The following is a 22,666-nucleotide window of genomic DNA, read 5'->3' on the forward strand; positions in this document are numbered from 1 at the left end:
ACATGTGAAGGGCCTTCATTGAATGGTCAGGCCAACAATAGCTCACGTGCCTTGCTTCCTTAGTAGTGACTTTTCTTCTTCTCTAAGAGTGATTATTCAATGTCAAAATTGGAAAAAACCTTATTCAATGTCGCAGATCACCGATACGTGGTGCTTTCTTCTGCACCCTACGTTCACGCAGAGGTCATTCGTCTAATCTTCACGTGAATGTGCGGTGGTAGATGCCATTGGAGCATTGGCGGCTCCGTCTCCACATGATCTTTTAGGTCAGCAAATCCTGAAAAATAATTAAAAAAATATTTTCGTAAGTCAATTATTTTTAAACTTAAAAATAGATCTTTATTTTTTAAATACTTATTTGAGAAAGTGAAATGGGACTTTAATTTTGTCTCAAATCTCATTTGAACACTTATTACTCCTATATGTTATGAAATACCCATCAATTTAGTTAATTTGCACTTGAATACTTAATGCATTAGCTTAAAACAAAGTTTCCGCTCCGCTAAGAACCTTTTCTTTTAGTATTTTTGTCTTTATTCAAATTTTTTTCTCGCTTGTTTGTTTTGCGCCAATTTTTTTTTGACGAAACGAAGAAGTAAATAAAAATTATTTTTACCCAAATATTTTGAACAATGACCACTTTTAAGAAAAAAATAAATTTTTTACTTAAAAGTGGTCCTTATTCAAAATATTTTGGTAAAAGTAAATATTTTTTTTTTACTTTTTCAATTCATCTCAACATCAAAAAGTCAAAAAAAAAATTAACACAAAACTAACAAACAAGAAAAAAATTCAAATAAGGACAAAAACAAGAAAAAGTTCAAAAAACCCTTAGAAAACCTCTACCAAAGTACATACCTTGAACGACAAAATACAAAACAAAGGGAAAGAAAGAATAATTTATTGATATCGGTATCGTGCTCTAATTTATCTTTGAATTACAATCGACTCCATATCAAAACAAGAGCATATGTCCAAAAAGATCCATGCGAAGCTATTCACCCCAAAATTTCTTTAAAAATCTATTAGTGTATTTATGCACTAGTTTAATTTTGCTCAGTTCAAAATATAAATAAGAAAATGCCAAAAACAATCAAGTATAACATATTACGTGCTTTTGTATTTTTTTATCATATTATTTAAAATAATGTATAAAATTGTGTGTGTGTGTGTATATATATATATATAAATATAAAACCGGTTAATAGAACTAGTAGAGGTAAGGTAATCCTTGAACACCCTGATAAAAGTTCTCGGGGTCGCCACTACGTTGTAGCGTCACACGACAGTGTCCCAAATCACATGGCGGTGCTCCAGAGCAACTAATAAATTTCCATTTATCTTTTTTTGGTAAATATAATTTTTCCTTTTCTACCACAAGGACTACTCCACCACCAATGTGTTACAAAAAATCTCCGGGGTGCCGCGGTGTTCACGTCTGAATTGGTGGCCGCTGGCCGCCACCGAAACCCCCGGACATTAATTATCAATATACTACTACTAGTCTCGTCTTAATTTGCTTTATTTTACTATTTAGCCTTTTGCTTGTCTATTAAGCATGTCTGCGTATCGTATACTCTGTCTGATCTTAAAGCCCGACTGGACCAGAGGAAAAATTAATGATTAAGTGCCCCAGGGGCACCGTGCCCCGAAACTTTTTTTTTCCACCGCATTACGTGCTAAAATGTTTATTCACTACATACTTGTGTGGTCCTCAACGCAAATATTTGAAACCCATGCAAATGTGTGGTAGATAAGAGTTTGAGATATCACTACGAGGTGCTCCAAAAGCACTGAATAATTATTCAGCCTAGTGGAGTATTTACCTATATAATATGGAATGGGGGTTTTTGAATTTACCATATTTTGAACCATCGAATTTGTACATATTTTTTCTACGGCTGAGATTTATGGATAATAGGACTAGAAATATATTTGGAAAGAATGAATATATGAAAGAAGGATGAAAGAAAAACTAAAATTGATGTTTCCTAATCTTATTTTGATTTCTTATATTTGAATTTTTCTTACTTTCCTAACAGTTATCAGTCAAAACTGATTATCGCGATCTATGGTAGTCTCTCTCTTCCTCAATGAATTACTCTTGTTCGCGAAGAATTACTATTGGTCGCAATGAATTACTCGTGGCTGCAAATAATTACTCTTGGCCGATAATTACTTTTGGCCGCATCGAATCGCACTTGGCCGCATCGAATCGCACTTGATCGAATTGAATTACTTTTGGCCGCATTGAATTGCACTTGGCTGCATCGAATTGCAATTAGCCGCATCATATTAAATTTGGCCGCTACAAATTACTCTTGACCACGTCGAATTGATGCGGCCAAGAGTATTTTTTAGAGGCCAAGTGTAATTTGATGCCGCCAAAAGTAATTTGATGTGGCTAAGTGCAATTCGATGTAACCAAGAGCAATTCGAGGCGGCCAAAAGTAATTCGATGCGGCCAAGAGTTATTTTTCGCGGCCAGGAGTAATTTTTTATAGCCAGGAGTAATTATTTGCGGCAGAAGTCATTCTTCGCGGCCAGGAGTAATTATTTGCAGCCAATAGTAATTCTTTACGGTCAAGAGTAATCCTTTGTAGCAAAAGTAATTCTTCGCGCCAGAAGTAAATTTTTGTGGCCATGAGTAATTCCTTGCGGCCGGGAGTAATTCTTTACGGCCGATAGTAATTCTTCACATCAGATTCTTTTTCTTTTTAACTAATAGGTAAGAGAACAAAAATTGTTGTTCAATACAACTTGAGCCGTCGGTTTGAATGATTTGGAGTTTCATGATCTATCTAGGATTGAAGATTATAGGTTTTTTGTTAGAGTCTTTTGGGGTAGATAGAGTTTTAAACTCTACTCCTTACTTGGTTATGTGTAATATTTGAACTATTTTGCTTTTCTATTTTTTTTGCCAATTAAATAAACAAGTGCGATAGGGGTGTCATTTGAGTGAGTGAACGTTCAAAAAATTGAATTCGAGTTGTAATCCTGTATGATTATACATTCTTAATATCTTTGATGTTATCCCTAAATGCAACTAACGGGAATTAAACAGAGTTGGTAACATTTGTTGTGTTAGACTATTTTATGAACTTAGTTAGATGGACCATGTTTGAAACTTATTCTTAAAATAAATTTTTTGGAGAAGTTGATTTTGTTGGGAGAAGGGATTTTTTTTCTAATTTACAATTATTTGTAATGTTTCTCTCGCATGAAGTGGGACCATATGCATATACTAAACTCACATCATGTGAGATGACGTTAAAAAGAACCATTATATTCACACACAAAAAAAACTTTAGAAAAAGTGGGATTTGATACTTCATTTAGATTATGTTTAAAAAGTATTGCACCGTGCCTTTAGGCACAGACAATTACTAGTCATATAATATGGAGCAGGGGTTTTTAAATTCTCCATACTTTGGACCCTCAGATTTGTACATATTTTTCTATGGCTGAGATTTATAGATAGTAAGACTAGAAATATATTTGGAATGAATGAATATTTGGAAGAAGGATGGAAAAAAAAAAACTAAAGTTGATGTTTCCTAATCTTATTCTGATTTTTTATTTTCGATTTTTCTTACTTTCCTAACAGTTATTAGTAAAAAACGATTACCATGATCTAGGTCTGTCTTTCTCTCCCTCACATTTTAATTCTAAAGTGAATTCCAATTTTGAATCCAAAACTGCTCTCTCTCTCTCATACACATGCATGTTTAGCGCGCGCGCTCTCTCTCTCTCTCTCTCTCTCTCTCTCTCTCTCTCTCTCTCTCTCTCTCTCTCTCTCTCTCTCACAATGTGGACCCTGTCTTTTTTTGAAATGTGTTCAGATTGGTAATTGTTTAGTTGTTAAGTGATTGAGGGGGAGAAACTAATTAATTATATATTTGGTTATTTGATTCATTCAATATGTTGGCGGCAGCAAGCGTATTGATTTTATTGCATTTTGATTCCAAGTCATAGTTTCATCTTCGCCTTCATCGGGTTGAAAGTTGAAAGCCAATGAAAATATGCATGTGCTTGTGTTTTTAGATTGGAGTTAATTTTATTATTCAACTTAATTTTCTATAATACATAACACAAGGGTGTATGATCTATCCATACTTAACAAAAGATAAATTGTTGCAATTGATGATTATTTTGATACAATGGTTTAAGCTAGCTCATTATTCTCCTTTCAGTAAAGTATTCACATCTTTTACACATACTTACACAATTGTCGTATGAGTTTATTTACTCCTAACAATTATATATTAATATCTTTGTGATTTAAAAAAAAGAAGAAGAGAAAAGAATACTAAAACTTTCCAGATTATGTGCTAATTTGAAGAATATATGGGAGCATTTCGGGGACAAAAAAAACAAACTCTCCATCTTAACCATTAAAGCCAATGGCTGAGATTAGAAGTTCACAAAGAATTACTTCTAGCTGCGAGCCGCTAAAAATTACTTGTAGCTGCCAAGAATTACTTTTGACCGCACAGAATTACTCGCTGCGAAGAATTACTCGTGGCCGCGATGAAATTTTTTTGGCCTCACAAAATTACTCTTGGCCGCAATAATTGCTTAGAAAGCATATCCGGGACTCACCTCATGTGAGATGACATTAAAAACAACTGTTGTATCTAAATAAAACTTCAAAAAAGTTGAATTTGATACTTCATTTAGACTATGTTTAGAAAGCATTGTGCCGTGCCTTTAGGCGTGACCAATTTCTAATGATATAATATGTACTGCGTGTTGTGCTCGTGACTTCTGAGACAGATGCATAATTTGAAGATTGGGTAAGCGATTGTTTAAAAAATTGTTACAAATGAAAGGCGATAAATAATTTTGTCAATTCAAATTGAAAATATTGAACAGCTAGTTTAAAAAAATATTGTCAAATATACATTGGATCAACCTATTCAATAACTATTCAATAACTACTAAGATATGATTTTCTCAATTCAAATTGAAAATAATGAACAGCTAGTTTAAAAAAATATTGTTAAATATACATTGGATCAACCTATTCAAAAACTACTAAGATATGGTTATGTTTAATTATGACTTCACCCAATATTGTGCATTCCTATCCATTTGAAAAACAAGCTAATAATTCAAAAAATAAAAGTATTTGTTAGTCAATGGGAAAAACTTGTCGGTAAATCATATTCTTCCAAGTTAATGGTAAAAGACCTAGAAAAAGAAAAGGTCATCGAATCGCTGCAACAATCACTCATCTCTACTACATTGTTGTACCAACTATCGAGATAGATAAAACTTAAAATAATTTAGGGTGAGTTTGGATTAAAAAGCTAAGAGTGATTTTTTTTTGTCTCTATTTATTTATTTTTTATATTTGTTAATTTTGCGTCAAATTTTTTGACTTATTCATTCATTTCGACAAGAAGAACCAAAAAACTAAAAAAAATTGATCGAAACTTATAATTTTGTTGAAAAAGTCAAAAAATTGTCTTTTTGACCTTTTTTTTGTGGTCATTTTCATAAAAATTATGAGTTTCAATAAAAAAAAATTATATTTTTTCTGTTCCTCTAGTCGAGACGAATTAATAAGTTACAAAAATTTGATGCAAAACTAAAAACTATGATTTTTTTAATAAAGACAAATTAAAAAGTTGCTCTCAATTTTTAATTGAAACCCACTCTTAACAAACGTTCGTTAATAGCCAGGCATAGACGATTTACCTTCATTATCCTTTCATAAAAGACACGGTGCAAGGCAACATGTCTTTTATGAAAGCAATAATTTCTTTCATAAAAGACATTTACCTTATTAACGGTCTTGCTACCGGTCACCAGAGATGGTAATCACAAACCAATTACAAGGACCTGTCTATACTTTTCAAAACCACAAAGTCCAAATGTAATCAGTCAAAAACGTCAGGGGAAATAACTGTAATTTACAAACCACACGACTACACGCAAACTAGGTCTTTTCCAGGTCTTCACAGCCACAACGTAAAAAAGAATTCTCTCTCTCTCCCTCTCTCTCTCATCAAGAGCTACATTCGGCCGATCTAGGTTTGGTTGCCATATCTGAACATCGTGGACGGGAGAGTTGAAACCTCTGTTAATCAAGCCACACACTTTCAGAATGAGTTTGACCCAATTCGCAATGGTAAGCAGCTAATCCGTTGTGGATTTCTCCCCCCCTCCCCTTTTTTGACTGTTTGTTGCAATCTCATATGATTATGCTATTTACTTGAAATTTTGTCTTTTTCCGTGTCTTAGTACCGTGAATTAGCGTTTGAATCCCTTCGGTTTGAAGTAATTAACAATCCTTGAATTTGGTTTTTTTTTCTTACAGTTGGTTACAGTCGTTTCTTTTTTTTAATTCTTACAATCCTATTGTTGTCGGATTTTCCTGCAGAAATTAATTTTACAGGTAATTTTGGTTACCTCTGGTTTGTGCATGAACATGTTTGGTTCTTGCGGACACAACAATAGGATTATTTCAAGGGTTAGGGACATTCTGTGGCTACTGGATAGTGTATCTCACCTTTGTGATGTGTTTGAATTGCGTGGTGTTTCTTGTCATGTTTAACTTTTGTTTTCCAGAAATGGTTTGTTGTTGACAATATCGTACACCATGTTCCAAAAAAACACCATTCTTCCTGAAATCTACCATTCTTTGTTCATATTTCTCTGTACAAGTGTTCTGTTTGTTGAATTTTTTTATGCTTTTTCCGAGCCTCGTAGCCCATGTGCATTTTAAGCTGGGAAAAGGGTGTTCTTTTACTATGAAGGAGTAGACGAACCACGGGGGGAAAATGAAAGGTCAAGGAGGAAAAAGGAAAGCCAAAACAGTCATCTTAGGTTGCAAAACTGAGTTGTTGCTTGCTGGGACGGTGGTGTGTTTATTACATTGTGTGGTTGACATGATTTGAATTCCCACTTTAAATAGTCGAAAGCATCGCAAAAGTATTCTACTGAAGGAGATTCTCCGTCAAGGTTCTTTTGGCATTGCTGAGGCTATATAAGGTTGGAGTAAGGAGTTTTCTCTCTGGAGCTGATGAGTGGAGGAAAAATTGGATACAGTAGCAGTATGGTTTATTGATGGCTTCATAAACTGAAGCAATGTTGTGTAGTTGAATCCACTTTGGCGTAGAGGCTTCATCAAGGAGGACAGCATTTCATTGAGAATTTTGTGACCTGGTTTCGTTTGGTGCCTAAATAGGTACAAGAATTTGGTTCTTTGTCATGGAGCTGGCTGCTTCAGTTATGATTTTCAGTTCATTTCAGTGTAACCAGGATGTATCATCCATCTCAGAGGCCGGGGAGATGACCCAATGGTGTTTAGAACTATGGTATGCAGACATCTTGATGATTCATTGTCTTCTCTTTGAGGTCTTTCAGAAAACACAATGTGAAATTTGACGGTTTAGCAAATAGTGTCTAGGAACTGGGAAGTTTTTATTTAGCGCCTTGAGATTTTCTTTCACCATCTGACCATCATATTGTCTAACACTCTATAAGCTTAAAATACATGGGTTGTGAGAATTGATTATGTGATGGTTTTTTGTTTTGGTGGTGAATGGTGTGGGTAATATTCTCGCTTCTTCTAGAGATCTGGTGTTGGAAATTACATAGACCGAAGTAGGAGAACAGAAATTTTACTCTCTGTTGAGTATTTTATTTTTCTATGGAGGCGATGGGGCTTCTCACTTACCAGTGTAATTTCTTCTTATTTGCAGAACAATAGTGAAGAAGCTTGATAGAGGTAGTATACACGTGGGGACAAGTGTGGAAGTGGCAGCCATTGGAGGGAAGATGGGGAAAGAGTCTAAGGAAAACAAGAGTGAGATCAATGCTTTAAAAGAGGTGAGTTACTGTCCTGGTACAGTGCATACCGTCATTGAAGATGGTTTTGAACAGAGCAAAGAGGATAAGAGACAGAAGAAGTATAAGAAGAAAATTGAGATTTCGACAGTTGTTGAACTTGATGGTTCTCGTAATGAGCATATGGACAAAAAGCTCTATGAAAAAGCTGACCATGGTAATAGACAAATTGAGAAGAAGAAGGAGAAAAAGAGGAAATTAGAACTTCTTGAGGATAATTGTAAGTCAGATAAAGAGATTTACATGGTTGGAAAGGACTTAAGAAATGATAACGAAGTCCGAGCTAGAAAAGAAAAGAAGAGGCAGAAGGTAGGTAGCAAGAAAGATCGAAATGAATCTCTTTCTTTTCAAGTGGAAAGCCTGAAGGATAATGAGAGGAACAAAAATGAGGAAGTGAAGGAGCAGAGAAGCTCTCAGAATGACAGTATTGCTCAAATCAAGGATGGGACAGAACAGATTGAAAAGAACAAGAATAGTGAAGGGAGAAGGGACAAGGAGGTTGGTGATTTCAAGGGGAAGAAGAAAAGTAAAGCTGTGGAACAGGTTGGGAAAGTGGGGGAGAACTATGATGTAGATGTTAGTGAGAAGGTGGAAAAGAAGAGGAAGAAGAGGAAGAGGAAGAAAGAGGATAAAGAAGATTTGGGTGGTGGAGTGCGAGAAATGATGGCTGAGGGGAAGAAGAAAAATGTGGCAGCGGAAAAGGTTGGGAAAGTGGGGGAGAACTATAATGTGGATGTTAGTGAGAAGGTGGAAAAGAAGAGGAAGAAGGGGAAGAAAGAGGGTAAAGATGATTTGGGTGGTGGGGTGCGAGAAATGATGGCTGAAGAACTGGGCGTGGAAAGCACTATGATTGAGGATAAAGATTTAGGAGGCAACAAAGATAAAGCTCATTCAATTAGAAAAAAGACAATGGAAATGGTGACAAAAAATGGCAACAAAGGGAATAGGAAGAAGCCCCAATCTGTCGAAACTTGTCCTGAAGATCCTAAACCTAAGGTGACATCTAAAAAAGTTAGATTTTCTGGTGATGTAGAAGTTTTCCCTTCATCTGATGGTCTGAGTAAGGGGAAAGAACAGAACCAGGAAGAGGGATTAGTGCAGGGTAAGCGGTTTACTCCTGAAGAAGATCTGAGAATTAAAGAGGCTGTTTTTAACTATATACGGGCTCATAACTTGGATGAAGTTGAGGGATTGCACATGGTTTTGCACTGCGGTTCTTTCCCCCAAATAAGAAACTGTTGGAGGGAAATTGGAACTGCTTTTCGTAGTAGGCCTTATAAGGCTATATATTACCGAGCTCATATTTTGTTTGAAAGAGATGAAACACGTACATGGACTGATGAAGATTTTGAAAAAATAAAGGAATATCATGAAAAACATGGGCCAAAATGGAAGGAGTTGGCTGATGTACTAAACAAACACAGGGTTCACTTGAAAGATACTTGGCGCAGAATAAAATTTCCCAACTTGAAGAAAGGGCATTGGTCCCAGGACGAGTACCAGGGTCTATTTGACTTAGTGAACATGGATTTGCAGTTGAGGGCTTTTGAGGAAAAGAAGACAAAATACGGCATGTTGAGGGATAATATCAGCTGGACTGCAATTAGTGGCAAGTTGTCAACTCGAACAGATGCAGTCTGCTGTTTGAAATGGTACAATCAGTTAACATCACCTATGGTGGCTGAAGGGATTTGGGCCGACACTGATGACTTTCGTATGCTTGATGCACTTTTTAGCTTGGATGAAAGCTGCATCGAAGATGTGGATTGGGACAATCTTCTTGAACATAGATCTGGAGATATATGTCGCAGGCGGTGGAACCAAATGGTCAGTCACATCGGTGAACATGGGATCAAGTCATTCGCTGAACAAGTTGATGTTCTCTCAAAGCGATATTGCCCAGATTTAATTGAAGCAAGAGAGGCCTGGGATAGCAAACCTGTTGTTGATTGACTGGCTATAGTAATTAAAAATTAAATGCCTGATTTGGAATTACTGGAAGGACTACTGTTGGATTCTGTGGATGCATAAGGTATTTTGATGGAAGCGTGTTTTGTTAGTCTAATGGTGGTGGTTCAGCCATGCGTTCTTCTGTTGGGCATGATTTCATCTCTTAGGATGGGCTTGGAGGTGATTGAAGGGCTGGTTACAGAGACTGCTGTTTGGCTGAAGCATAGTTTCTTCAGAAAATTGACATATTCTCATTTGAATTTATGCTTTTCTCTGCTATTTGTTTTCTTTCCCCGTTTTGGGTCCATATAAGCTACCTGTTAGAAGGAACCTTCTATTGTTAAGTTAAAGTATCTATTTTGTTTTCTATTTGACATTGAGCTGATCATCGTTCTTCCTCATTGTTTTGGCTATGCATACAGTGATGCCTTTCTTCTTTCATGTGAGTGCATTGGATTTTTAGATTGCTGGTGTTAATGTTTCTTTTATTTTCAAGGTTTTTCTCTTATTTGACATGGAGAAATGAAGATGAAGCAGCATTATATTGAATACTGTGCCGTAGAAATATGATAGTTTTTTAGATTATCCACCTTTTTTTTAGCTAAAAAGAAAGAAAAGGAATGCAAATCCTCGAAAAAGCAAGAAAAGGACCATCACATAATTCTCGAAACCCATCTATTTTAAGATACTCTCACCTCAAAACCCACTGAAAATCCAATCTCAAGGGGCTTGGCCTTAACACCAATTGGGGATAAATCATCTACCTCTACTTATTAGCGATGGAAGCAAGTTTGTACTTCTCAAAATATTACTGTTCGAGTTGCTTGTTGGATACTATGTGTGCTTGAACTCCCTCCCTCCTTGAATCTCTATCTAAATGTATGTTATGGACACACACGGGTGCACACAAGATAAGTGTCTTCTTTCCTATGCAGGACTTCGAATGCTTGATTTGATGGATGACAGGCTATATGATTAGGTTATGGACCCATAATTTCCACAAAACATTTAGTATTCTTCTATCAAGGGGACTTACTAGTGGTGTTGGTGGGTAGTTGATAGTTGATACACCTTCTTGAAACCACCGCTGAAGTCATGTGAATGTGCAAGAGATGTAATTTAATAGTGCCCTGTTTACATTTCTTGTGTATGGATGTTTTCTTCGAGCCACTTGATTCTCTATTAATTCAAGTTAGGAAAATGCAGGTTGAGGAGTTGGCTTTTCTTGTGAAGGACAATCTTCCCTGCAAGCACCTTGTTCTTTCTATGGAAGAAGCCTTAATAAATTTCCTTCAAGAGGATCCAAGGTGTCTTTCTTTTGACTGTATTGGTGATTTAAATTTAGTTTTGCTCAAAAACAGGCTATTGGGTTAAATAACAGGAACACATACATTTTCTAGAAGAGTTGTGCAACTGTGCAACATAGAGAAGCTAGTAAATCAATGTTTGAGCACTGTAACTACAACAACTTCCAAATTGCCCAAGTTTAGCTCAAGTGGATCAAGATCGTTGTTGTGTTTGAATCTTTGAATTGTTTGTGTGTGTATTCATTACTTGTCTGTCTACAACCTCTTGGCCAAAAGCATGGAGTGTTTTAGGTTTTTGTGCACAAGCAAAATTCTGGCTAGTGCGCATTCCATGTCTCTGTTTAACATTGGTATCCTGTGGTGGTTTTTTTGCGACTGTTTTTTTTAAACAAGTGTTAGGCACAACAGGTATTACAACTAAAAGGGATGAATGCCATGGTGACGTTTGGTAAACATGATTTTGCACTTTTGGTTACCATTACAAAAGGGATTGCACGATTGCCAAACAGTTTGTATTGTCATGTAAGCCCAAACGTGTTTTCCAGATGGGGACTTAAGTTGATTAAACAAAAGCAGAAGTGAACGTTGAATAAAATCTAAATGCCCAAACGTGTTTTCCAGATGGGGCCTTAAGTTGATTAAACAAAATTAGAAGTGAACGTTGAATAAAAATCTAAATGATAAGCTCCAGAATCAAGAGGATGCTAAATTATACTGAAAGTCATCACGTTAATGTATGGATTGTTATTGAAGGCCACAAACACCAAAGAGTGTCTAATATTGATATCGAGGCTTGACCATTGATTCGAGGGACATATTGGTGTTTGAGTTACTCACTATATATGATGGACTGAATGGAGGACAAGTTTCAGAGCTAGTTTGACTGTCATATACCCTTGAGATCAAGAGGGAATATCTGCGAGATATCAGAGGCGGTAGTATCATATAGCAATGGGAACCTAGCTGAGATAAGGATTCTGATTGGATCTGCAGCTAAATCAGGAAAATTTGGGCTGAATTGATTCTTTAAACAGTAGATATATGGATTATCGAAGATGAAATGAGGAAACTTTTATTTAGATGGTTTGATGTTGTACAACGAAGGCTGACAGGTGCACCAGCTAGGAAACATAAAACACATCCATATTGAGAGCAATGTGAGTCAATGCGACCAAACCAAACCGAGCCTTGCCACTTAACTGGGGTCGGCTACAGGAATCTGTTTTCTCTATTGAGTTTTGTCAAGGGCATCGTGTTCCACTAGACCACCTCTAATGTGAGGTGATGTGGGATGTATATTAACTTCATAACTTGGTTGGGATAATAAAGACGTATGTTAGCTTGCGATTTAACTCGTATTATGCCCCTTGACCGAGCTATGAATAAATAGGGTTGCACTTTTTTTGCATTATTTTTTGGTTGACACTTGACACTCTTCATGCTCGGACGCTCCAAGACGCGCTTTAGACACGTCCGACACTCAATTTCAAAGTGTCCGGAAAGTTTTTGCTTTATTTATTGTTTGACACTCTCCCAACACATTTGGACACCCCAAGAACATGCTTAAAGGTGAGTTTTTTTATTTGGTGTACGGCTCAGGGCAAGATTCTTATCATTGATAATTTGATCCGAAGGTGGAGAATCATTGTCAATTGGTGTTGTATGTGCAAAAGAGATGCGGAGTCGGTTGATCATCTCCTCATTCATTGCCCGGTGGCTTGGGAGCTTTGGACTATGGTACTTTCTTGGTTTGCTAGGCGATGGGTCATGTCGAGGAGTGTGATGGAACTCTTAATCGCTAGGAGAGGTACAAAAGTTGGAAAGAGGGGGAAGCAAGTTTGGTTTTTGATCCCTCTTTGTTTAATGTGGATCATTTGGCGGGAAAGAAATTCGAGATGCTTTGAAGGGGTTGAAAAGCCTTTATTTAGAATCAAAAGTTTTTTGGTGAATAGTTTGTTTAGTTGGGACAAGAGAGAATGTGATCCTTCTCTTCAGCAATTTTTAGATTGGTTTGAGCTTTTTTTTCTTTGGGAAGTGTATAGGGCCTTTTTGTCTTGTGGCCTATTTGTATACGGGCGACATTCCCTTAATGCCTTCTTTTATATAATTATTTACTTATCAAAAAAAAGAAAAGAAGAAAGAACATGCTCAAGACATTTTCTGGACACTTTGACAACATGCAATTATAAAAACATTTTAAGTGGGTCGAAATTATAAGAATCACAAGTTTTAAGGGCGGAGAAAAATTATTAGTATAGTTATTAAAACATAAATGGTAGGTCTCTCTGTCCTCTCCTCTCCTATTTTCTCTCTTTCAAACTCTTATTTCAGCGAGAATATGTATAAAATGTGGAATATTTGTGCGTGTGCTATAATGGTGATGCATGAAGTGTGGAATAATAAAATGCTAAGTATGTTATGAAAAAAATTAAACATTTATCTTTTTTACAGATTCTTTTTTATTAAGTCTTATTGAATTTACGTGTCCCCCAGGTGTGCCATGTCCTCTTTTGTTCGAAAATTTTGTGTGTCGGTGTTTGTCCTTGTCCGTGTCGCAAATACATAGGTACTGACATTGGAAGTGGACATGGGAAGGGAAAGAAGCTGGACGAGTTTGTGCCATCGTAGGAGATCATAAGTTTGAAGTTGGATTCTTTCCATGAGCTCCTTCTTTCATTGATGTTTCGTGAATCTAACATGGCTTATACATGATTCTGTGTTGTGAGGAGTGTGTTAAATGTTGATGTTGTATTGCAGATCGGATGGGGTGCTGGAGTTAGAACCAATGAATGCTTACAACCGCCTTCTCTTGCATCGTCTCGCTGATATTTTTGGGTACTTCTTTTAATCTTTTTTGCTCTTCAAATTATCATTTAAGTTTTGGAGTTCTATCTTTATTTTGGAGAATATATTTTGTCGATCATAAGATGCCATTGTTACTCTGCCTAATGGCCTTTTTAACATTGAAGTTTTCAATGGGTTGTTCAACTGTGCTAGGTTTTGCCATCGATCTGTTGGAGAAGGAGATGATCGACATTTAATTTTGGAGTGCTGTCCGGAGACATCAATGTACGTGAAAACTGGAGCCTGAGCTGCCTGCAGCAATTGTTCACGTTACTTTTCCATTGCATGAAGCCTGTATATGTGTGCATTATGTTTGCCAATGTTATCATGAAGCATACTTACAGACCCACTGGAATACACATATCTACAGGTTTATATTTTAGTTTAGGCAAAGTAACGTAGCTTCCTTCCATGTATTTTTATCGCATATGCTTGAATTTGAGGTTGCAAAGTAAGTTGATAAGGAAATTAATCTTCTAGTACTTCGATGTTATTGAGGAAGGTCAAGGCGTATGAAGTGATACTATTTAAAGGGTTATCCAGTGGGATGGGCGGGCGTTGTCTCCTTTCCAGCTACACATTTGCTAGTTGTTGATGGTACTTTCTACTTTGACACTACCAGTTTATCATCATTGTATGTTCTTTGTTTTGAGTGGTTTCTTGTTGAAGGTGAATGTTGGCAAGTCAGATTTGCCTTCGGTTGGTGAGTCCCCGGTGTTCATGCCCTTGCCTCTATTCTGGTTGTAATGGGGAGCCATTCCCCATCTTTGGGATCCTGTTTCAAAGGTAAGCGTGGATGAGATTTAAGTGTAGAAAGATTTTGAAAGTGGCTGGTGGGTGGAAGAGACTCTAATTCTTGAGGGATATCGAATTTACTTTAATTAAAAGCAAGCTGTCTAGCTTGCCTATCTATTTTTTTTTAGGTTCACCTATGATGCACGGACACGGACAGCGAAACCGATACCGGGACACGAGAATTCTAAAAAAATGGGGACATGGACACGGCGGGGGACAGGCCACGTGTATATTTATTTATTTATATAAATAAATAAATAATTATAGTTTAACACCCAGAAATTTTAAAAAATTATAATTTGGCCCCAAATTTTTTAAAAAAAATTACAGTTTGACCGCCAATTTTTTTCAAAAATTACAGTTTGGCCCTCAAAATTTTAAAAAAAAATTGCAGTTTGGCCCCTGCCGTGTCCCCATCGGTGTCCCCCTCAAAATTTAATATTAAAATATAGGACACGCCACGTGGCGTGTCCTGTACGTATCTCCGAGGTGTCCCGCCGTGTCTCCGTGTCCTGACACTGCGATTCTTTGACGTCTAGAGGTGTCGGTACTTCATAAAGGTTCACTATTCCTGCCTCTATAGCGGACAAGTAATTTTTTTTTATCAGCAATGGCAGACAAGTTTGAAACGGGATTTGCTTGGGTGGATGGTGAGCGGGTGGATGTGTGGGCGTTTTCTTGTGATTTTTTTTCTTTGGGGGGGGGGGGGGGAAGTTGGTGAATAGTTGATTTATCATCTTATGGGATACTTGGCTTGTGCTCCTATGAGTATCAGGGATTGAGATTTTGGGGAGTTGGCTCTACTCTTATATGCCTAAAAGAGGGAAATTTCGAGGACAGTCGTACAGGTGAAATTTGGGACTTTATTTGGATGTCTTTGAAGGTGAGCAGGTGCCTTATGGGGTTGGTCATAGGAAGGAAGTTAGGAGAAAACGTTAGTTTCAGTTAAATTCGAGGTTTGGCGCAGACAGCGCTGTGGGAGTTGGGTTCGGGGCCTAGATGCTAGGTTGTAGGTGATTTTCCAGCTCTTTCAAGGAATACCAGTCAATAGACATGATGTGGTCAGTCACCACTTGAGGAGGAAGGGAAACACTTTTTTGTTTTTTTGGGATAGTGCTTCGCATTTAGAGTCGAGTGACTGAAGGTAGAAGAGCTGTTGTGCCTGTTGGGGTTACATTATGAGCTGCCTATTTTGGGGACGCTGAGGTGGGGTCAAAGCTGGCAAACTTTGGGTGAAGTCCAATTATAGAGCTTTGGTGGGTGGTAGGAGTAGTGCTTTAACTTATAGGGCTATTTGGAGACAAAGGCACCGACAAAGGTTGCGTTCTTTGGGTAGAGTGCAGCACATTTTTACTGTTGACAACCTTATCTGATGAACAAGTCCATGTCAGTTTGTGATGTTTTGCAAAAGCGATGGTGAGTCGGTGGATCACCTCATTATTCATTGTTTGCTGACTGGGGAGCCTTGAAAGATTTTGTTCTTTCTTTTGCGACAACGTGGGTTTTCCTGTCATGTTTTGGAGCTTCAATTGTCTGGGGGAGGGGCTAGAATTGACGAGAGGGAGGAAAAGGCTTGGTGCTGTGGCCTTGAGGTTTGATGTGTTTTATTTGGACACAGAGGAACTGATTTTTGAAGGCGCGGTGGCCCTCTTTTTGTTTTGGAAGTAGAGCTTTGGCCATTTTTTATAATTGGTTCTCAACAGTTGGCTTTTTTTTGGGGTGCTTTTTGTGCAGCTTTGATGTGCTGCATTTGCTCAACTGTAGAGTTCTGCGCATATTTCTCATGTATACGGGTGGCACTCTTTTCGAATTATGTTTGCATATTAATGATAAATCAATCATCCAAAAGTCAAACTGGTTGGCTTGATTTTCGTTTGTAGGAATTTTCAAAACCATCTAGCCAATCAAGGTATGCCAAGTCAGAAAGTGTTCAATCATTTTGATCTCTTGAATTTTGTGAGGTTCAGTAAACATGTCTTAATTTCCAGGAAATTAATGAAAATTGCATGCTAATGCAGAGGATTGTAATTGAGGTTGGCTAAACTCGCTGAATGGAAAAAATAAAGCATATACACTAATATTCTTCTGAAGCCAGAGATGCACTCTTTGTGTGCAGTTACTAGGATATTGTTTAAGATGCTTTGAACAATAGCATTGTTAAGGCGGGACAAAGGTGTGTATTATTTTCTAGGGCATAAAAGAGTGCAACACTGGCCTGAAACACATGTAGGAGCAAATATGATGCCTTATACCTCATCTAATACTATGACCTTAGATCTGAGTTGCATAATTGACTAGCTAGTCGTTTTACCAGGCTTTGCTCTTTTGACTAGCCTTTGGCAAATATACTGTTTGTGATGTTTCAGCGATTGACTGGTTGAAAAATAAAATGTTTTGCTATCATCTGCTATGGAATGCTCTTCCTTTGAATAATTACATTTATGCATTTGAGTTCTTCCTTCTTTTGGGTAGAGGTTCATGCTGTCAAGCTTCAATGTATAGGGTTGTGCCTGTGGCAACCTCACACAAATGTTTTTCGTGATTGCCCTAGGCTTGTATAAGGAGTGAGACTTAATAGCTCTGCCCTTTAATTTTCAGCATGTACATTCAATTATTCATCTCTCTGAACTGTTTTTGACTTTGCAGAGTCTCTCTTTGTTGTGAGCACTTCACTATCTGGCAGGGCTTCTAATTCTTGGATCTCATTTGCTAGTTATAGTTTATTTGAAAGAATTTCACCTGCAGCGGTTGGACAGCTGCGAACCAATGGGAAACTTTGTTTTATTGTGAAAAATGCAACTTCTTTTTTCCAGTTAATACCCCCAAAATAGAGGATTGTCCTGTTTATATAAATGGAGAAGAGAAGGATATAGTGTGGTTTGTGAAGTTTGAACTTTTGGTAACAGGTTTTGTTTCTCATCTTGTCGTCTTTACCCCTCTAATCTTCTCTTTTATTACTATTTACAGACCACCCATCCTCGTCAGTGATTTATTGTGGCAGTATGATGAAGTTCGGCCTCCGACAACATCACACCAACTATTAAGGAGAAACCAAGCTTCAACAGGTTTTTTTTTTTCTGTATTGTGCAAGACCATTAGATCGTTTAAAGTATTAGAAAATACATTCGATTTTTATTTTGTATCTAAAAAGAAGGGTATTTGCATGATTAACCAACCATGTTGACCACAAACTCCGTACCATACAGAATGTCGTTTCGTGTTTGAGAAAGGGACTCTGGACCATATCTGACAGTGGAATGAATTGAGGAGTTCAATTGCTATCATGTAATTAACCCTGTCTTGACTAGGCTGAGAGAGTGAAGGACTCGTGGCAATGGAAGTCTTGGAATGAACTAGTAGCTGAAGGCACTGAATGTTAAACTTGCTAGTCTTGCAACAAATTTAAGCATGCCATTTAGCCATACGAAGCTGCATATGAAACCCTTCTATGTTAGTCCCCTCGGAATGCTGACAGTGACAGCACTACCAAAAACAAAAGGTAATTTAGATAAATAGAATATGTGACACCCCATAGCTAGGCTGGGGCAGGGCTCCGGTAGGGAGTCCCGGTAGACGTTTGGATGGGTGGTCCCAAGTCCCACATCGCCTGGTGAATGTAAAGTTGAGTTTTATATATAGTAGATCATGACCCAACCTTGTACAAGGCTTTTAAAGCTGTGAGGGTGCCGAAGCCCTTTGGAACTTCACAGTTAAGTGTGCTCATCCTGCAACAGTGCGAGGATGGGTCGCCTACTGGGAAGTCCATGGGTTTTGGCGGCCAAAGTGGACAATATTGTACAAGGCAGGAGCGGGTCATTAAAGTGGTATCAAAGCCTGGGCTCCAGTAAAGAGTCCAAGTAGACGTCTGGATGGGTGGTCACAAGTCCCACATCACTTGGTGAATGCAAAGTTCAATGCTATGTGTAATCTTTATAGCTGTTCATCAGTTCAAAACTGCCTCACTTTATGGTTGCTTCATGTTAAGTCTAAGGAAGTCACTGAAAACCCAAAAAAAAAAAAAAAAATCTTCTAAAGCTATTTGAGATAACTGCAATGATCTTTAGGTTTGGGTTTCCAAATGCCTGAGCTGTGACTGCTAATGTGATTTCATCATCATTTGAGAGAGAGATGTGGCAAAAATTTATTACCAACAATAGGAGATTGGTTATATGCATGCACAAGTGTTATATGTGTAACTAGTATATATATACATAAACCTATGCGTATTGCATTTACATGTGCATATATTTCTTGAAAATCTTACCTATTTTATATGTTTCAGTATTGAAGGTAGAAACTACTACTGATCAGTTTTCACTCGAGGAAAGGGAAACAGCTTATATGGCTGCCCGCGAGCGAATCTTTACAAAATATGATGGTGAAACTAGTGAACCTACAAAGCAGAAGCCACGAAGCAATCCTGTAGTTGCCCACCGTATGATCACACATGCGCTTGGGGGAAGAATCAACCCATCTAATCAAGCACTCAGCCTTAGGGATACTAAGGAATATGGAGAGGTAACTCTTGGGATGAATATTCAAGAGAAGGAACAAGGGGGTACAAATTTGAGCATTCAAACTCCTGAAGAGGCCAACGTCATGTCCAATCGAAAGTGTACGCCAAAACTCAGCAACTTTAAAGCATGTACTAGGCCTGGAACATCTCGACCACAAAGAAGTGAGGTGAGTGGTTACAAAGAGAACTTGAAAGAGGAGCATATGGGAGCAGCAAAGAGAATGTTTGCGCACGCGTTGGGACTTCGATCTGCGGGAGACGGATCTGTTTCTAAATGCAGTGAAATGAAGCGAATGGAGTAAGGTTTGGTGGTAGTATGGTCAATGTTGCAAAGCGGTCTCCCTGTATATCTAGATGAGCTCTCAAGGCTTTTCGTATGATGGATCATCAGTGGACCTCCATAAATTTTCAAGCCTTTGAACTCATTCTCTCATATTGGTGATCAGAGGGTTAATGAGGTTGTACACCTGGTAGTATAACAGTAGGTCACTTGGTGGCTGCATAAACAAAATACATTTCTGCGGGATAGCAACTTGTAGACTGGAGTAGCTAGGGTTTGTAAAGCAGGAGATAAACTTGGTCCTATATCCTAAGGCATTAGAGCTTTTCAGGATTCAATCCATCATTCTCGGTCAAGAAAGAAGTATCCTTTATTGGTGGTAATATAAAAATTGTGATGTATTTCTCAAGCCGGGTTTCAGTAAAGAGCCGGTTTGTTGTGTTTATTGTGACTTTTAGGGTGGTCTATCAGCTTCTTGACCTGTCATGTTTTGTTGAACTACTGGTGTGTTACTTATAATGGTAATTTATTTTGTGTGTAGATTTTGTAGTGTTTGCTTTTTCTTTTCTGGTGCAAATTGACTGGTCCTGTTAGTTTTCCAGTGGGAGTTGAACATGTTCTGTTCTTTATCACGCCGTTAAATGGCATGACTATATTGCACTTTGCATCTAAGTTTAGGTAGTTCCATTTTTGCTCGTAAATTTTGACAATTGTGGCTGGAAATAGGGATGCTGATGCATTGTGTACAGGTGATTGAACATTTTGCTCATTGACCTGAAACTTGCAACTCTTCCGAATTTTTTTTTTTGGGTAATAGCGTCCTAGGGTAGCTTGCGTGCACTTCGGACCAAGAAACCTCTAGGAAGTGTTCCTAAAGCTGTAAGAGCATCTCCAACTGCCTAAGCAATTGGAGCTTTTAGCTATAATAGCTAGCCAAAGCACAAAAACGGCAAACCCAGCAGGCTAGCTTCACAGTCGGCAAACTGGTGTGGAGCTACCATACCTTGCTGCTCCTAGCGAAGTACTTTAGCCTCGCTAGGTCGATTTCTTCCGCTTCTCCCTCTCTCCTTCCCTCGTTTTCTCAACTCCCGCTCAAAGCTTCATCATCACTCGCTTTCCCTCACTTTGAACAAGCAGCAAACACTAGGGTTGTGGAGATTTTTCATCATCCTCAACATCGACAAGGTATTCCTTATTCCTCTCTCTCCCGAAATTAATTTCAACTTCATGATTCGGGTTTAGATTCTGTAATTTGTTCATAAATGTTAATTGGGGTATGAAATCAGAGAAGATTATTTGTGTGATTTAGATTATAATTATAGAATTGGTACCTAAATTACATGTAAAACTAGGGTTACCACAATTCCCTATAAAGGTTGAGAACTGTGAAATCCAGATCAAGCCATGGTTAATCCCATTAGGACAGTTTTCCAAGATCCTGGGTTCAGTTGATATGGAAGTTGTTATTTCCTTTGTCATGTTCTCTATTAGTTTATTTGGATTTGCTTGCATAAGTTTTCATTTTTTTTTCTTTTCCCGTTAATGCCTACTCCTTGTAACCATGTGGAGAGGAATTGTTTGTCAATAAGATCTTCTAGGACATGGCCACAAATAATTACTTCTCTGGATGAACATCCTAAGCTTCTTTGGTACCTTCCCGTAATATAGATAGGAAATAGGAAATGGGTACTTAGTATTTTGATGGCAAGTAGCTGTCTTTGGAATTGGATACTGCAATATGGATGTGGCAGTTGCTTTTTGAAGCAAAGCAGTTGCCATTGGTTGATCACTGCTGCAAGTCGTGAAATGAAAATTTTTCCGATTTTTGCCACGCTGCCACACTTGTGTCTAGTTTACTTACATGAATGTGACACCAACCTAAATGGCCATCGGCTGTCTATCTATTCTGTCAAGGAAAAATAAGAAAAAGAGGAATACTGAGAAAAGGATTCGGGGACATACTCAATCACTCGGATACCTGATCAGAAGGGAAATGACCAAAGATATCAGGGCATGAATTCCAGGCTCCTCTTCTCTCTAGCCTCCCAATAACCACCAATGTAGCGGTAGGTATCGCTTCCTTTCTCCTTTGCAAACCACTTGGTCTTCCAGCCAATTGGGAAAAATGTTATAGTGACCTGCATAACAGGTAGCAATGCCATTCAAATCACTAAATAACTAAACAGCCCTGCTGATAAATGCTTAAACATTAAACATTGAAAAAACCATGAAAACACAAAGTGGACCCACTTGACGTGTCTTCCCTTTGACCACCAGCATAAGCCCAATTAACTTTGATAGGCTGACCACCAGCATAGGCCCATGAACCCACTTGATGTGTCTTCCCTTTGACCATCTGCATATGCCCATACGTCTCCTATTTTGGGTCTTGGTGTCTTTCTTTTGGGTTCTTGGTCCTTGAGGGGTGTGTGTCCTGTATGGGTCTCTGAGTCCTTTTTATTTTGGGGTCAGCTTTCTTTTTGTTTGTTGGGTGGTGTCTCTGTACTTTGGGCTGTCCGTATTTGGTATGTCTTGTAGTTGGGTTGTGTGGTGAGTCCTGTTCGTGTCTTGGGGTCTTCTCTTGAGTCTGAGTCTGTGTATGTCAAGCTTCTAAGTTATATGGCCTGTATGTTGTGTCGTGGCCTTTCTATGTATTTTTGTGTCCAGGTCTTTCTCATGCTTTTGGGCATGGTCCACTGGATTTTATGGCCTTGGATGTTCTCGATGTTTGACTGAAAGTGTGGATTGTCCCATATCATGTTGATGCTGCGACGGAGGTGTTTCAATATCAAGTATGCAGGTTTTGTTTCAAGTTTTCTGCTGCTACTAAGTTTCTGCTCCAATGGAGGTGTTTCAATATCAAGTACGCGGGTCTGTGTGGGGTCTGCCTGTCTGTGTCTCTTTGTAGAGGGCTAGTGTCCCACTAACATAAGCTCTCAATCACGACTTTGTCTTCCAAATATAATGTCCCACTAGGTGGTCCAAATAGTAAAAAGAATAGAACTTGGATACAGTTTTCCAGAAATTTGGATACAGTATTCCAGTAAAAGAATACCAGTTGAAGTTTACCCTTTTTTTTTTGCAGCAAGCCGTTGGAATTCAGCAAATATATCCATT

General features: G+C 38.0%; 2 protein-coding genes and 1 long non-coding RNA gene across 7 annotated transcripts; all 3 read left to right on the forward strand.

Moving 5' to 3' along the window:
- The first annotated feature begins 6,119 nt into the window (after positions 1–6,119).
- LOC131301093 (uncharacterized) lies at positions 6,120–10,246 on the forward strand. 2 transcript variants are annotated; one of them, XM_058327234.1, is made up of 4 exons: positions 6,120–6,136; positions 7,196–7,325; positions 7,713–8,445; positions 8,605–10,246. In XM_058327234.1, exons 3-4 carry the CDS (start codon positions 7,789–7,791, stop codon positions 9,808–9,810), a joined length of 1,863 nt encoding a protein of 620 aa, XP_058183217.1. In that variant the 5' UTR covers positions 6,120–6,136; positions 7,196–7,325; positions 7,713–7,788; the 3' UTR covers positions 9,811–10,246. The 2 variants fall into 2 exon arrangements, with proteins under 2 accessions (XP_058183217.1, XP_058183215.1); XM_058327232.1 differs by having other exon boundaries at positions 7,713–10,246.
- On the forward strand, positions 10,109–20,089 carry LOC131301094 (uncharacterized). Of its 4 annotated transcripts, none has more exons than XM_058327235.1 (6): positions 10,109–10,249; positions 11,014–11,114; positions 13,872–13,949; positions 14,112–14,183; positions 17,721–17,818; positions 19,036–20,089. In XM_058327235.1, exons 1-6 carry the CDS (start codon positions 10,220–10,222, stop codon positions 19,569–19,571), a joined length of 915 nt encoding a protein of 304 aa, XP_058183218.1. In that variant the 5' UTR covers positions 10,109–10,219; the 3' UTR covers positions 19,572–20,089. The 4 variants fall into 4 exon arrangements, with proteins under 4 accessions (XP_058183218.1, XP_058183219.1, XP_058183220.1 ...); XM_058327236.1 differs by lacking the exon at positions 10,109–10,249 and adding an exon at positions 10,743–10,921; XM_058327237.1 differs by lacking the exons at positions 10,109–10,249; positions 11,014–11,114 and adding an exon at positions 13,627–13,759.
- On the forward strand, positions 14,745–16,818 carry LOC131301095 (uncharacterized). The gene is made up of 2 exons (XR_009191165.1): positions 14,745–14,881; positions 15,314–16,818. It is a non-coding gene; the product is annotated as an uncharacterized LOC131301095 (long non-coding RNA).
- Positions 20,090–22,666: the final 2,577 nt, after the last annotated feature.

Source organism: Rhododendron vialii, chromosome 9a, assembly GCF_030253575.1.
Source record: "Rhododendron vialii isolate Sample 1 chromosome 9a, ASM3025357v1".
NCBI lineage: Eukaryota > Viridiplantae > Streptophyta > Magnoliopsida > Ericales > Ericaceae > Rhododendron > Rhododendron vialii.

Excerpts from the sequence above, each read along its gene's own strand:
- LOC131301093 (XM_058327232.1), top strand. The coding sequence starts at position 7,789 with ATGGGGAAAGAGTCTAAGGAAAACAAGAGTGAGATCAATGCTTTAAAA.
- LOC131301094 (XM_058327235.1), top strand. The coding sequence starts at position 10,220 with ATGCATACAGTGATGCCTTTCTTCTTTCAT. Across the intron at positions 14,184-17,720 it reads TGCTGTCCGGAGACATCAAT|ACCACCCATCCTCGTCAGTG; the intron begins GTACGTGAAAAC and ends TACTATTTACAG. Across the intron at positions 17,819-19,035 it reads GAGAAACCAAGCTTCAACAG|TATTGAAGGTAGAAACTACT; the intron begins GTTTTTTTTTTT and ends TATATGTTTCAG.